The sequence below is a fragment of the Bos mutus genome, chromosome 17 (genome assembly GCF_027580195.1).
Source record: "Bos mutus isolate GX-2022 chromosome 17, NWIPB_WYAK_1.1, whole genome shotgun sequence".
Lineage (NCBI taxonomy): Eukaryota > Metazoa > Chordata > Mammalia > Artiodactyla > Bovidae > Bos > Bos mutus.
In genome coordinates this window covers 43,688,710-43,703,922 of record NC_091633.1, presented here as the reverse complement: position 1 = coordinate 43,703,922, position 15,213 = coordinate 43,688,710, and the positions used below count along the sequence as shown (strand labels likewise).

General features: G+C 38.0%; 1 protein-coding gene across 3 annotated transcripts in view; it reads left to right on the top strand.

Moving 5' to 3' along the window:
- The window catches only part of SCLT1 (sodium channel and clathrin linker 1), a 226,186-nt gene that overhangs the window by 109,774 nt on the left and 101,199 nt on the right, over positions 1–15,213 (top strand). For all 3 annotated transcript variants that reach the window (XM_070386529.1, XM_070386528.1, XM_070386530.1), the window contains 2 exons: positions 9,582–9,672; positions 13,875–13,966. In XM_070386529.1, coding sequence (XP_070242630.1) covers positions 9,582–9,672; positions 13,875–13,966 — 183 coding nt within the window. The remainder of the gene's footprint in view (positions 1–9,581; positions 9,673–13,874; positions 13,967–15,213) is intronic.

Below are 15,213 nucleotides of genomic sequence, written 5' to 3'. Positions count from 1 at the left end.
TAGTTGTTCCTTAGAATTTCTTTCAATTTGGATTTGGTCCCCTATCTCTATTCTCCTCCTCAGTTGGGGAGGAGATACCTTTTTTGCCTTAAAACAAAATCCTTCTTTCTCCTTGGTTATTGATTCTTTTCAACTGATGATTTTTATGTCCTTGAAAATTTTTCTACTAGGTCTTTTTTGTTTGTGTCCTGATTTCTTCTGTGACTTTTGTCACTGTTTCTTTTTTTTTTTTGCTTTTCCCATTTCCATCCTACCTGCTAAAAGTAGAAATGTCTTAAATTTCTGGCCATGTTACATAGTTTCCCTGCCCCACCCTCTCCTTGGATGATTGCCTTTACCCTACCCAACTTAAACTTTCATCTCAATGACAGTGTTTCCCACATGTGTACTCTGGTCTTGATCACTTTGTTGAGCTCTATACTTAATACTAGGGCAGTGGTTTTTAAACTATTTTTAGCTAAAAAATCTTGAACACAAAACCCTAATATATTGATAAATGTAGAATTGCTATGATTGATGTGAGGAGGGCAATCTTCCCCATCTTAGTAACTGGTACTATCTTCAGACCAGTGAATCTTGCTTGGTTCTGCTCTTTTGCTTTACCGTCATACCCAAGTCATGTTTGCACTGATCCAGGTGATGATGAGTCCAGTCATCACCACTGTCATTGCTACCCCAAGCCATCACTCTCTCTCTCTTGTCTTTGCCTCCTCTCTGTTTTCCCTGCTTTCTCTCTTACCCCACTGTTATTTATTCTCCACACACCGACCCAAAAAATCTCAGAGCATAAAGCAAATCACATCACTCACTTGCATATAACACTCAGTGGATTTCATTGCAGTTGGAACAAATTCCAAAATTCTTTCCTTGCCCAGAGGCATTTATATTATCTGATGTCTCTGCCTTCCTCTCTATCTTCATCTTACACTTTTCTCTCTATGATGCATCCCAGTTAATTGTTCTTTATTAAGTACCTTTCTCATACGCTTTGCATTTATTATTAATTCTCGCTGCCTGTAATTTCTTCACCTTGTGTGCGTGCATGTGTGCTCCGTCATGTCTGATTCCTTGCAACCCCGTGGACTGTAGCCCACTAGGCTCCTCTGGCCATAGGATTTTCCAGACAGGAATCCTGGAGTGGGTTGTCATTTCCTTCTCCAACTTTCACCTTAGATTTTCTTAAATCAGCCCCATTGTCTTGCTTAGCTCAAATATTCCTTCTTTATAGACAGGTTGTCACTGATGATCCAAGTCTCTCTCCCATTGTTATATATCATTTGCTTCATGGCATTATCACATTCTGAAATTATCTCATTTATTTGTTTACATATTTGTTGTCTGTCTCCCCCTAAAGCAATATAAACTGTATGAGGCTTTTTCTCCCTTGTTTGCCACTGCATCAGCAGTGCTGACAACTTAGTGTAGTTCCGGTGAAAATGAAAGTCGCTCAGTCATGTCCGACTCTTTGTGACTCATGTACTATACAGTGATTCTCTAGGCCAGAATACTGGAGTGGGTAGCCTTTCACTTCTCCAGGGGATCTTCCCAGCCCAGGGATGGAACCCAGGTCTCCCGCATTATAGGTGGATTCTTTACCAGCTGAGCCACAGGGAAAGCCCAAGAACACTGGAGTAGGTAGCCTGTCCCTTCACCAGAGAATCTTCCTGACCCAGGAATCGAACCGGGGTCTCCTACATTACAGGTGGATTCTTTACCAACTGAGCTATCAGGGAGTAGTTTGGGTTGGTGCTCAATAAAAATAAGCATAGGAATCCTGAAATGGCTAAAAATAAACAAAAGCTGAATGAGCCACAAACATGTGAAACTCAACATGTCCAGATTATATTCATAGTGCAAGGCGTATTATAAACATTCAGTAAATATTTGTTCAAAGAGTGAATGGATAGAATCCCTTAAATTCTGTCTCTGTAAAATCTATGCCATCTCTCCCAGTGGAACTGCTTGCTTATCGTTACCATCACTCATGTAGACATTCCCTGCCTTTTATTCAAATTCCTAAAGTGTAGCTCTGATCTCATTATATTTGAGTAGCTCTCCATTGCCCTTAAATTAATACAGATTGCCTAACTTGTCAATTAAGGTCATTTACGTTGTAGCCCCTGTTGCCTTTTTCAGTCTTCCTTCCCTTCTTCCCTAAATAAGCTCTACACCTGCCTACCTTTATGCTTGAACTTATTTGTTCCTTCCTGAAGCTCTTTTTAGATTTACTCTTGTGAGTAAATTTACTCTTGTGAGATCTCTGCTTGTGAGATTTACTGTTCGGCCTCTGCCAATTCTTACTTTCAATACCTCCCACATGGAAAAAGCAAGAGAGTTCCAGAAAAACATCTATTTCTGCTTTATTGACTATGCCAAAGCCTTTGACTGTGTGGATCACAATAAACTGTGGAAAATTCTGAAAGAGATGGGAATACCAGACCACCTGACCTGCCTCTTGAGAAATTTGTATGCAGGTCAGGAAAGCAACAGTTAGAACTGGACATGGAACAACAGACTGGTTCCAAATGGGAAAAGGAGTACGTCAAGGCTGTATATTGTCACCCTGCTTATTTAACTTACATGCAGAGTATATCATGAGAAATGCTGGGCTGGAAGAAGCACAAGCTGGAATCAAGATTGCCGGGAGAAATATCAATAACCTCAGATACGCAGATGACACCACCCTTACAGCAGAAAGTGAAGAGGAACTAAAAAGCCTCTTGATGAAAGTGAAAGTGGAGAGTAAAAAAGTTGGCTTAAAGCTCAACATTCAGAAAACGAAGATCATGGCATCCGGTCCCATCACCTCATGGGAAATAGATGGGGAAACAGTGTCAGACTTTATTTTTCTGGGCTCCAAAATCACTGCAGATGGTGACTGCAGCCATGAAATTAAAAGACGCTTACTCCTTGGAAGGAAAGTTATGACCAACCTAGATAGCATATTCAAAAGCAGAGACATTACTTGGCCAACAAATTCGTCTAGTCAAGGCTACGGTTTTTCCTGTGGTCATGTATGGATGTGAGAGTTGGACTGTGACGAAGCCTGAGTGCCGAAGACTTGATGCTTTTGAACTGTGGTGTTGGAGAAGACTCTTGAGAGTCCCTTGGACTGCAAGGAGATCCAACCAGTCCATTCTGAAGGAGATCAGCCCTGGGATTTCTTTGGAAGGAATGATGCTAAAGCTGAAACTCCAGTACTTTGGCCACCTCATGCGAAGAGTTGACTCATTGAAAAAGACTCTGATGCTGGGAGGGATTGGGGATAGGAGGAGAAGGGGACGACAGAGGATGAGATAGCTGGATGGCATCACTGACTCAATGGACGTGAGTCTGAGTGAACTCTGGGAGTTGGTGATGGACAGGGAGGCCTGGTGTGCTGTGATTCATGGGGTCGCAACGAGTCGGACACGACTGAGCGACTGAACTGAACTGAACTGAAACTAAATGCAAACGTACTACCTACTCTGAATCATAATACTTCAGTCTTTTGTGATGCTTAAAGTGTGCTTTGTGGCCCTCCTAAAGATTACTGTATCTAACCTATCTTTGTGTGTTTTGTATTACCTTAAAGAACACCTTCTGTGTTCTAGATGTCACAGGTACTTGATAAACATTTTTTGAGTATGCCCATTGCATAAGCCTGGTTAATAATAGAAAGTGAATTAATACGTTATACACTTTGTCAGTGGTACTCAAAGTCGTATAACCCTAAAACTGTATTTGAAATAATTGTTTACAGTTTCTTTGTAATGGTAAACATACTGATTGTGCAGTTATTCAGTAAAATCTAAGGCCATAGCTGTGTATCAGAATTATCTGTAGAGATTCTGAAAAACAGAGATGAGCAAGTACCACTCTGACATTCTGAATGAATAAGACTCAGAGGCTGTATGTAATGTAGTTACAGAGTGCTTGCTTTCGTACGAAGAAAGTATGGAGAACTACTACTGAAAAGTAAAAGTGTTCGTCACTCAGTCGTGTCTCACTGGTTTGATGGAAAATTACATTTCAACATAGAAATCGGGACTTTGAACTACTTTGAATTATATATAATTTTGAATTATGTAAAAAATTATGTACAAATGAACTGTTTTCAAGACTGAGTAGCCTCTGTTTTAAGGTTTTGATAGTCCACAGATTATTAATATCTGTTGCTTTCTTTGTAGTCTTCTGTCCTTTGAAAGCTTTTAATCATTAGACTGCTACTAAAGATTAAAAGGAGAGAAAAGTTAAACTTTTTCCAGTTTTGCTACTTGTAGTCAGTTTTCTAAAATCAGAAGTGATCTTAGAAATTCAGAACTTTGTCTAAAATTGGGGATTTTCTAATTTTTAAGCATAAGTGATTGGCTTTATTTTACAGATAATTGCAGATGAACTTGCTAAAGTAATGCATTTTTTTCTTTTTCCTCAGAATGTTATCACTTCTCATTGTGTGAAACAAATACTGTACACATTTCTGTAATTCTCTTGACATGAGCCTGAAAAAGACAGATAAAAACTCTTCTTAAAATGGATTTAAATCTTAAAGATATTTATAATTAAAACATTTAATTTCTGTTCAAGTTAATGCTATAATTTAAGTGTATACTTATATAAACTACATTGAGGTAAATCATATGTTTTATATTTGGTTATACTTTGCTTAACAGAGCAAAGCTTTGCTTTTTAAAGATCAAACTTCTTTAATGAGTGATGAAAATCATATTAAAGAAAAATCTCAGAAATTTTAAATTGCTTGACAAAGAAGCATACCTAAAAGTAATGTGCTTTTAAAAATATTCCTTTTAGCAAAAATAAAATGTAACTATTTTATTTATCAGTTTTTTTAAAAATGAAAACTTGTTTTGACCTTTATAAAAGGATGTACAAGCTTCCCTTGTGGCTCAAACAGTAAAGAATCTGCCTGCAGTGCGGGAGACCTGAGTTCGATTCCAGGGTGGGGAAGATCCCCTGGAGAACGAGATTGCTACCCACTCCAGTATTCTTGCCTGGAGAATTCCATAAACAGAGGAGCCTGGCAGGCTACAGTCCATGGGGTCGCAACGAGTCAGACACAACTGAGTAGCACTTTCACTTTTCTTTGTGTATCTAAAACATTTAAATGTAAAATAGTATAACTAGTTATTAAAGCTCCTTCATAAAATAAAATTAGAATTATTTTTGTTGAAACTAAAGATTTCACAAGTTTGAATATTTGAAGTGACTCCTAAGACTCCACAGAGCTTAGGCACATAAGCTTCTATTTAAAGGCTAAGGATATTGTGCGATAATAAGTAAAAGAGCACAGGGGAAGCTTAGGAGGCCCAAGTGACATCCAGACCCAAATGCTGTATGGTCTTTCTGCACACACAGGTATGCTTTGTCTCCAGGTTGACCCACCAAGATGTTATACAGTGAATCTTGGCTTCAGGAAAACTCAGAGAAGTTTTAGGTTTGTGTTGTTTTTTTTTTTTTTTTCCTTTGCCCCTCTGATCACGTAGTCCAGTCCGGCTGCCTAACCAGTTATACCAGGTGAAAGCCATCAGTGAACAGATCGTGTTTGAGGGTTACCAGAGGAGATTCAGACTTTAAGCAGCACACCATAAATCCCACTTTTCACTTTTTGGCCCAGAGGCAAAGCCAGACATTCAAGCATCCCTCAAGCTTTTGCAAACCAGCTATAAATTAATGCAATACCACACCATTCCTGACAACTCAAAATCTAAAAAGAGGCAAGATTATGATGATAGCTTACATTTGTATAAACTGCTAAAACTCCAGTACTTTGGCCACTGGTTGCAAAGACCTGACTCATTGGAAAAGACCCTGATGCTGGGAAAGATTGAAGGCAGGAAGGGAGGGGGATTACAGAGGATGATGGTGGGATGGTATCACGGACTCAATGAATATGAATTTGAGCAAGCTCTGGGAGTTGGTGATGGACAGGGAAGCCTGGCGTGCTGCAGTCCATGGGGTCACAAAGAGTCGGACATGACTAAGCGACTGCACTGTACTGACAGTAAAGTTTATAAAGTACTTTAATAGGCCTTGCCTTATTTGAACTTTATGATATTTCTGTGAGTTATGCAGGAAAATTGTTTTTATCTTTATTTTACGGCCTCAGTTCTGAACCTTAGAGAAGTCGTTGGCTGAGTTCTCACAGTCTCCTGTGCTGATAGAGTCAAGTGTAAAGGATAGATCTTATGACTTTAGTTCTAGAATATTTTTCAGTATTTCATGTCAGAAGTAGATATAAAGAGCTATCTATTTCATTTCTGTCTTGTAGAACAGTGTAGGAATAAATAAGCATATATAACTTACTGTATATTTTCCTCAAAAAGCGTAATAGCTGTTTGTATGTTTTAGGGAATATAACTTAAGAGATTCTGTTTCAAATGAAAGGCTCTGTTTCAAATAAGATACATTTTGAAGAATTGCTCACAAAATTATTCTTTTAGGATTTCCACACATGAATAAAAAATTGGACCTTCAAGATCTGAGTAAAATATCAAGACAGACTGGTACCTGTGACCCTCTGTCTCCTTTCCTTTTGTGCCCTCTTTGATTTATTTATGATCCATTTACTTGTCTGCCACATGCCAGGCAGTGTGCTATCCATGAGGATTTTAAAACTAATAAAATATGACCCTTGCTTCTAATGATCTTACATTCCATATTTTTCCCCATAAACTCACAGTTCCATGAGAGGAGTATCTGTTAACAGTGTGTAAAGTATTATGAATTATAAGAGCTGACATTCTAGAGACTTTTGCCTAGAAGTTAGAGAAGACTTGAAATGAGGAGACTTTTGAGCTAAGTCTTGAAAGTTGTTAAGGAATTTATCAGTAAAAGCAAAAGAAGTCTACTCAAGTCAAATGTGGAAAAATAGACAAGGCTGTGTTAAAAGAAACATGGAGTTAGTAGTCTGTTATACTAGGAACATAAATCACATGAGAGGAACTAACAAGAGATGAGACTCTTTTGAGGCCAGATGGTAACTAACTATAAGCCATGCTGAGGAGTATTGATTATATGCCCAAAGAAGTGAGGAATCCAGAAATCATTATTATACAAGAATTTTTATCATCAGATAACTTTGGGGGTGGTGTGGGGCAGGTAGGATTCATTAAAGAGGAGACCAGAAGTCAGGAGATCAGTTTGTAATCTATTGAGATAGTCCTGAGAAATAATGATGAGGCCAGTGATTGGGCCATGGAAGTAGAAATGGAATACACAGCTGAGATGCCATTTAGAAGTAGAATCAGTAGGCAGATTAGAAATCAGGAAACCATCTAGTACAGAGTCTTGGTTTTGGAAAATTATCTAATCCACCTCGCCGTTGTGGGACATGAGACTGCTGAGAAACTTGTGGTCAAGTGAACTGAAGTAAGCTACAGCATTGATTGCTCACAGAATTGGGTTCCTGACTCGCAGGTACTCCATATTGCACCTCATTCCCACTGTATCTCTAACACATTTTTTTTTTTCTTTAATCATGCTCTGACCTTCCATTTCTTTATACTTTACAGTGTACTTTAATGTACATTACCTATTTTGACCTGTTCACCAATCTCATGGCATAGGTAGAATAAGCATTATTATCCCTCTTCTGAGGGCAAGAAAGCCAAATCAGAGTGGGTGCTATGCTTGTTCAGAGGTTACTCAGTTTTATCATTACTATATAAAATCTTACTCCTGAAGTTTTCCTTTTTAAAATATATAGACTTTTATAACTGGTAGATTTGTTGATTGATTCATATAGTAGATGCTCTCCTGACATCGTCTCTTAGTTCACATTTTACGTGCATTAGCGTAAGGTGGTCTTGAAGTTGTTTTTGTTTTGTTATTTGGTGAATGTGTAGAAAAAATTTATGGCTAATGAAGTCAGATTTTTATAAACTGCTGCTGCTGCTAAGTCACTTCAGTCGTGTCCGACTCTGTGCGACCCCAGAGATGGCAGCCCACCAGAATCCCCTGTCCCTGGGATTCTCCAGACAAGAACACTGGAGTGGGTTGCCATTTCCTTCTCCAATGCATGAAAGTGAAAAGTGAAAGTGAAGTCGCTCAGTCGCGTCCGACTCTTAGCGACCCCATGGACTGCAGCCTACCAGGCTCCTCTGCCCATGGGATTTTCCAGGCAAGAGTACTGGAGTGGGGTGCCATTGCCTTCTCCGTTTTATAAACTGGGTTCATTTAAAACAAAGCTTATTCATAAGTGCTTAATCTTATGAAACATTATTGGTACCATTTTTCGGTAACAGTATATCACAGAGCCAACTCACTGCAAAAGACCTTAATGCTGGAAAAAATTGGGAGCGCCAGAAGGGGATGACAGAGGATGAGATGGTTGGACACCATTACTGACTCAATGGACGTGAGTTTGAGCAAACTCTGAGAGATAGTGATGGACAAGGACGCCTGGCATGCTGCAGTCTATGGGGTTGCAAAGAGTTGGACTCGACTTAGCAACTGAATAACAACAAATATCTTAGAGGACTCTTTACCTATTTCATTACTTATTTTTGAATCCGTAGGCAGGTTGGCAAACCTGTCAGCATACTGGCTTGACTTCAGTTTGATATAAAAATAGGACTTATTCACAGTTATTGTTAAGTGAGACGATATCCACAGAACATTTAAGGCAGATCCTGGAACCTAATAACTACCTGAAACATTTTAGGTATTATTAGATTTTTATTTCCTGTTGTTTTATGCTAATTAATTATGTAATTATAGATATTGTTAAAGTCAAAAGTAATGAATTAATGTTTATTGTGAGTTTTGCATAAAATAATTTCTTTGGATTCAATAGCGCTGGTATGCTTTGTATTTATAATACATACATAAAATATAATTAAGAAATAAATATCGGCAGTTCCTACACTAAAATACCTTCCTTCCTAAAAATGTATGTTTTCCCCCATAATCCACATGTTCTGTATTTCCACTTAGTGTTTAATTTTAAAATCTTTTTTTGTTTTGTTTTAGTAGTAGTATTCTAAAATCTTTTTTTGTGGGGAGTCAAGAAGATATTAAAACTAATTTGATTCTGCTAAAACATTCAGAAACTTGTCCTTTTTGTCCTTGGTAAAGAAAGTAATATTAGACTATCTTGAGACATGTTTCAGTCCATTATGTTAAGAGGTTGTTCTACTTCTAGTGTGTAAGGAATGATCAAGGTGTTGAAACTTGGGTTCATTTTCATAGAAAGGCCAATAAGCAATATTTCTTTTTGTTCAGGAAATTATAGACATAGCTGTAGTCTACATAATGCACTGACATTCTTATAATTTATCAAGATGATAAAGTTCTTCATGAAATCTGTTGAATTATTTGAGTATAAAATGTAATTTATCCGATTAAAGTATTAATGACTTCCACTTTGAACTCATCCTTTCAGCTCTATTTTTTCTTCACTCTCTTCCACATAGAGAGGTCTTTCAATACGAATAAAAGAATCTTTTAACATTTGTCTCTTAGATTTATTTTTAGATGTATTGTGGTTAGTACTGATTTTACCAAATTTAGGTTTCTTTTCTAATTTAAAAATTTTTTATCGTCTATGAAAACAGTATTTGTTAATTTACTTTGTATTTTAGGCAAGCCAAGTTAGATCTGAGAGTTGCAGCAGCAAAAGTGGAAGAGTTAACTAAAGTGACTGAAGACCTTCAAGGACAGATGCAGAAGAAGGTATGTTCCTTTTTCTGAGACAGCTTGGTATGATGCCTGTAGCTTTGTTTTCTGTGTATTTTATTGTTGATCTGTTTTGGATTAGGTGTTAAAGAGGATTGCTGGAAAAGTGAATTAATCATGTTATTGTCCTCTGAATATGAAATTAGGAAACTGTTATAACACTGGAAATAACTTTTTATTCCTATTCACTATACCTTGTTAATAAACATGATATCATAATCATCCCTTAACACATTGTTGCTGAAGTGCATGTTAATGTAAGATCCAGTTTAGGTTAACTGGTTAGATGTAGATGGAAAAGAGGTATTTAATACTACCTTTTGTTTAATACCACGTTTTGTGTTATTTATTGGCATAAAAGAGTGGTTCTTTTTATGTGTAATAGAGAAGTTTTACAGAGAGAAGATTTTAATAGAGAAGGTGTCATGGAGAGGTCAGGTGAGAGTTGGACTGTGAAGAAGACTGAGCGCCAAAGAATTGATGCTTTTGAACTGTGGTGTCGAGAAGACTCTTGAGAGTCCCTTGGACTGCAAGGAGATCCAACCAGTCCATTCTGAAGGAGATCAGCCCTGGGATTTCTTTGGAAGGAATGATGCTAAAGCTGAAACTCCAGTACTTTGGCCACCTCATGTGAAGAGTTGACTCATTGGAAAAGACTCTGATGCTGGGAGGGATTGGGGGCAGGAGGAGAAGAGGACGACACAGGATGAGATGGCTGGATGGTATCACTGACTCGATGGACGTGAGTCTGGTTGAGCTGTGGGAGTTGGTGATGGACAGGGAGGCCTGGCATGCTGCGATTCATGGGGTCGCAAAGAGTCAGACACGACTGAGCAACTGAACTGAATAATTAAAACTCTAACTCTGGTGCTTGTTAGCTATGTAACTTCTCTAAGCCTTATTTCCTAATATGTGAAAGTTGGTTATAGATTTCCATTAACAGTAGATTTGTGAAAAGCTTATGCAAACCTTCTCATAGATAATAGTTATAAAAATTGGGTTTTTTGAAACACTGCAGCACTCCCAGAAACAGTCACCAAAAGAGATAAGAATCATGAGTTTTTAACTTTCTGGCCTCAGAGTTCTCCTTAATCCCTGCAGCTATGGCTTCAGCAAGCGAAAGCTTTATAGGCTCCTATAGTAGTGCTCGTGGAGAAGAAAATGGCAACCCACTCCAATATTCTTGCCTGGAGAATCCCATGGACAGAGGAGCCTGGCGGGCTACAGTCCATGGGGTCACAAAGAGTTGGAAACGACTGAGAGACTAACACTATAATAGTGTTCAAGATCAAAGTTTAGGGCTAGAAAAGTAGTTGAAGGTAAAGAAGAAATACTGGCAGCAAGAGAACACCACACACACACACACACACACACACACACACACAATTGAGATTCAAATCCTTAATGTAAACGCTGACCAAATCTGTGGCTGATGGTCAAGTTATGCGTGTGGGAGTTGGGAGAGGGTCCCAGGAAACCCAGTGAAAAAGTAGGCTGAGAGAGGCATCTACTCTTGAAAGATATAGCCATATGAAACTAGATGTTTAGGTTTGCTGCTTTTTATACCTGAGTTCATTCCCACGATGTGTGCAGCTTGAGCAGCTGAATGCTGAAGCACTCATATTTGAAGTATCAGTGGGCAGAGCCCAAAGCCAGCAGAGCAGCTGGAAATTACCAGGGAATCTGTAAGAGCGATGAATCCACAAAGAGGATGAGCCCTCCCTCTGCTCAAAAATTGATTGATCCTCAAATTATGCAGGCACAGCTAGTTCCCAGGGAGCCCAGCTAGAAAAGCAACAGTGGAAAAAAAAAAATAATAATGAAATCACAGATGGCAGCTGCTGCACACTGTAGGGGAACCACCTCAGAGTGTGAATCTAGGTAAGGTAATTGCCTAAACTGAACAATAGTTAATAATCCTTGAAAGAACAAAATAGAATCTAGAGAAACTGTGATGGATTATCTTTATTATCCAGTTTTCAATCAAAACTTACTAGATACTAAAGTATAATTGGTAGGGGGAGAGGGAAGAAGAAGAAGTTGATAGAAACTTATCACTTTTCACTGAGTTTGGGTTTGGCTTTTGGATTTAGCAAGCAAAGGCTTCAAATAAGCTGTTATAATATGTTCAAATAGTTAAAGAAAATATTTTTAAATTAGAGTAAAATAAGATTTCAGTGGGAAAAATAGATAAAGAGTTTTTAATTGAGAACTACAAAATAATTTTAAAAATAGAAATTCTAGATTTTAAAAGTACAGCAACCCAAATAAAGATTTTATTAGATGGGCTCAAAATTGATGCTTTTGAACTGTGATGCTGGAGAAAACTCTTGAGAATCCCTTGGACAGCAATGAGATGAAACCAGTTAATCCTGAATGTTCATTGGAAGGACTAATGCTGAAGCTGAAGCTCCAGTACTTTGGCTATCTGACACGAAGAGCCAACTCATTGGAAAAGACCCTGATTCTGGGAAAGATTGAGTGCAAGAGTAGAAGGGGATGACAGAGGATGAGATGGTTGGATGGCATCATCAACTCAGTGGACATGAGTTTGAGCAAACTCCAGGAGATAGTAAAAGACAGGGAAGCCTGGCAAGCTACAGTCCATGGGGTCAGAGAGTCAGACACGACTGAGCGACCAAACAACGACAATAAAAATTAGAACAAGCAGAAGAAATAATCAATGAACTTTAAGATAGATGAGTAGAAATGTTCCTGTTCAAAGAACAGAGTTTAAAAGATGGAAGAAAAATGAACAGGACCTCAGATCTGTGGGACATGAAGTAAGCCAAGAGAAGTGTAATTGGAGTTGCTGAAGTAGGGGGCAGAAAAGCTATTTAAAGAAATATCTGAAAACTTCCTAAATTTGGTAGAAAATATTAGCAGATTCAAGAATCTCAGTGAACCCTTAGTAAGATAAACACTAAGAAAATCACTTTAAACACATCAGGACAAAACTGACAGCCAGTTAGAAAACTTGAAAGCAGCAACAGAAAAATGAAATGAACAGAGATAGGCGGACCTGTCATCAAGAAACTGAAAGCAAAAAACACTGGAGTGGTACACTTGAAGTACTGAAGGAAAAAAGTGCTCGTTAAGAATTCTGTGTCCAGTAGAACTGTACTTCAAAGCTGAGGGCAAAACAAAGCCAATAGAAGAACACACCAAAAGATAGGAAAGGATGAACAGGAAATTTTTATAAAGATGGTACAAATAAAACCTATTAATTTTGATGCCTCACTATTTCAAGAATCTCTGTTTATGATTATAATGGAATGCAGTATAACTTGGTTAAGAGAACATACTCTAAGGGCAGATTATCTGCCTACAAATCACTGTCTTGTTTTGTTAGACTTGTACTATAGAGAAATAGTTGCAATAGTGGTAAAAATCCATATACAATTTCTGATTTGATTATTGTTTTACCTATACAGAATTGATAGGTTCTCTTCCCTGATAGCTCAGCTGGTAAAGAATCAGCCTGCAATGCGGGAGACCTAGGTTCGATTTCTGGGTTGGGAAGATCCTCTGGAGAAGGTAACGGCTACCCACTCCAGGATTCTGGCCTGGAGAATTCCATGGACTACAGTCCATGGGGTCACAAAGAGTCGGACATGACTGAGCGACTTTTACTTTCACTTTCTTTTTCTCTTCCCCTTTTTTAGTATATGCATGCTCTGTTCCCAAAGTAGGATTGCTTCGCTTTTGAACTGTGGTGTTGGAAAAGACTCTTGAAGTCCCTTGGCCAGCAAGGAAATCAAACCAGTCAATCCTAAAGGCAATCAGTCCTGAATACTCATTGGAAGGACTGAGGCTGAAGCTGAAACTCCAACACTTTGGCCACCTGATGCGAAGAACTGACTCGTTGGAAAAGACCCTGAGGCTGGGAAAGACTGAAGGCAGGAGGAGAAGGGGATGACAGAGGATGAGATGGTTGGACGGCATCACTGACTCAGTGGACATGAGTTTGAGCAGGCTCTGGGAGTTGATGATGGACAGGGAAGCCTGACGTGCTGCAGTCCATGTGGTCACAAAGAGTCGGACATAACAGAGGGACCGAACTGACTGACTGAACTTATATATGAAATTCTATCAATATCATTTAAAGCGCTTTAGAGTGTTTTCTTTATTCTGTTTAATGATGTATTGAACTTTTACATACTAAACATAAACATTCAGTTTTTTTTTTTCCCCCCTAGGAGGAGGATATGGTTTCTGCGCAAGGAAGAGAAGAAGCATCAGATAGGCGCTTACAGCAGTTACAATCTAGTATAAAACAATTAGAAGCAAGGTAAATTGTTAAATACATCTAGCTTTGTCTACAAGCTTCAAAAGTTATTCCATATTAGAGTTTGCTTATTATACTCTGTTTTATAAGTGCTAAACAAACTATATAAATCATAGGTTTAAAATCTGGTTTGTTGGATATTGTTTATTTAAAAAGTCATATTCAAAAGATTGAACATATATTTTGAACATATACTCAAAGATCATTTCTCTCTTTGCTTTTTCTCCAAAACAGTATTAGTCAAGTTTGATTAATCCTAAAATTAAAAATGTTCCTTTTCACCTTAAAACAGGAAAAGAGATAATAAAGTTGGGTAAAAATTGTGTAGAAAAATCCTTTCCTTCCTGAGCAGATACATGAGAAAAAATACTTGAGAAATCATTATTGATGTTTTTCCTGAAGTCTTACGAAACAGTAATTTTCAGTTACCTTTGAAGGTCTGGGCTACTTTTTAGGATGTTTCCCCAGGTGATGCAGTGGTAAAGAATCCATCTACAAATGCAGGAGACACAAGAGACATGAGTTAGATCCCTGGGTCAGGAAGATCCCTTGGAGAAAGAAATGGCAGCCTAATCCAGAATTCTTGCCTGGAGAATCCAATGGATAGAGGAACCCAGGGGGCTACAGTCCATGACATTGCAAACAGTCGGACACGACTTAGCAACTGAGCACGCACAGTACTTTTTAAATATATTTTGTAGCTTTGTCTTTGTTATCTTAATGCATACTTGTTGCATACTCCCTTAAGAAACATTAAAATTGTCATTTGTGGTCTATTAAAGATACAGTGACTATAGCCTATAAAATCACATTATGGTTTATAGCTAAAAAATCCACTCTGTAGATTGGACTCTGTTATACTCAGAAATAGTCTACTGATCTAAGCGCATCAAAATTGAGATCTCAGTTCTAGTCACAGATCCATGGCTGATTGTGTTTGTTCAGAAAAAATTAGTGTTTTTGGACTTCTGTTTCTTATTCTCCAAAATGTTAATGAAAGTAATTTCTTTGCTCACAGTGGGTTCAGAACTAAATGATTTTAACTGCTAACTTGAGATTCTGATGAAAGAAGTTGTTATTTTTAAATGCCGGAGTTTGGGATTTTTTTTTTCTAAATGTTTCAGTAGTTGGTCAAATATTTGATTGTTTTCTTGAGCTTATTTTTGGTTTACCTTAGAGAAAAAGTCTGTGGTTGTAGATTTCTTTTTATTTGTTATTTTAGGAGCATTCTGTGTTATGCACATAAATGC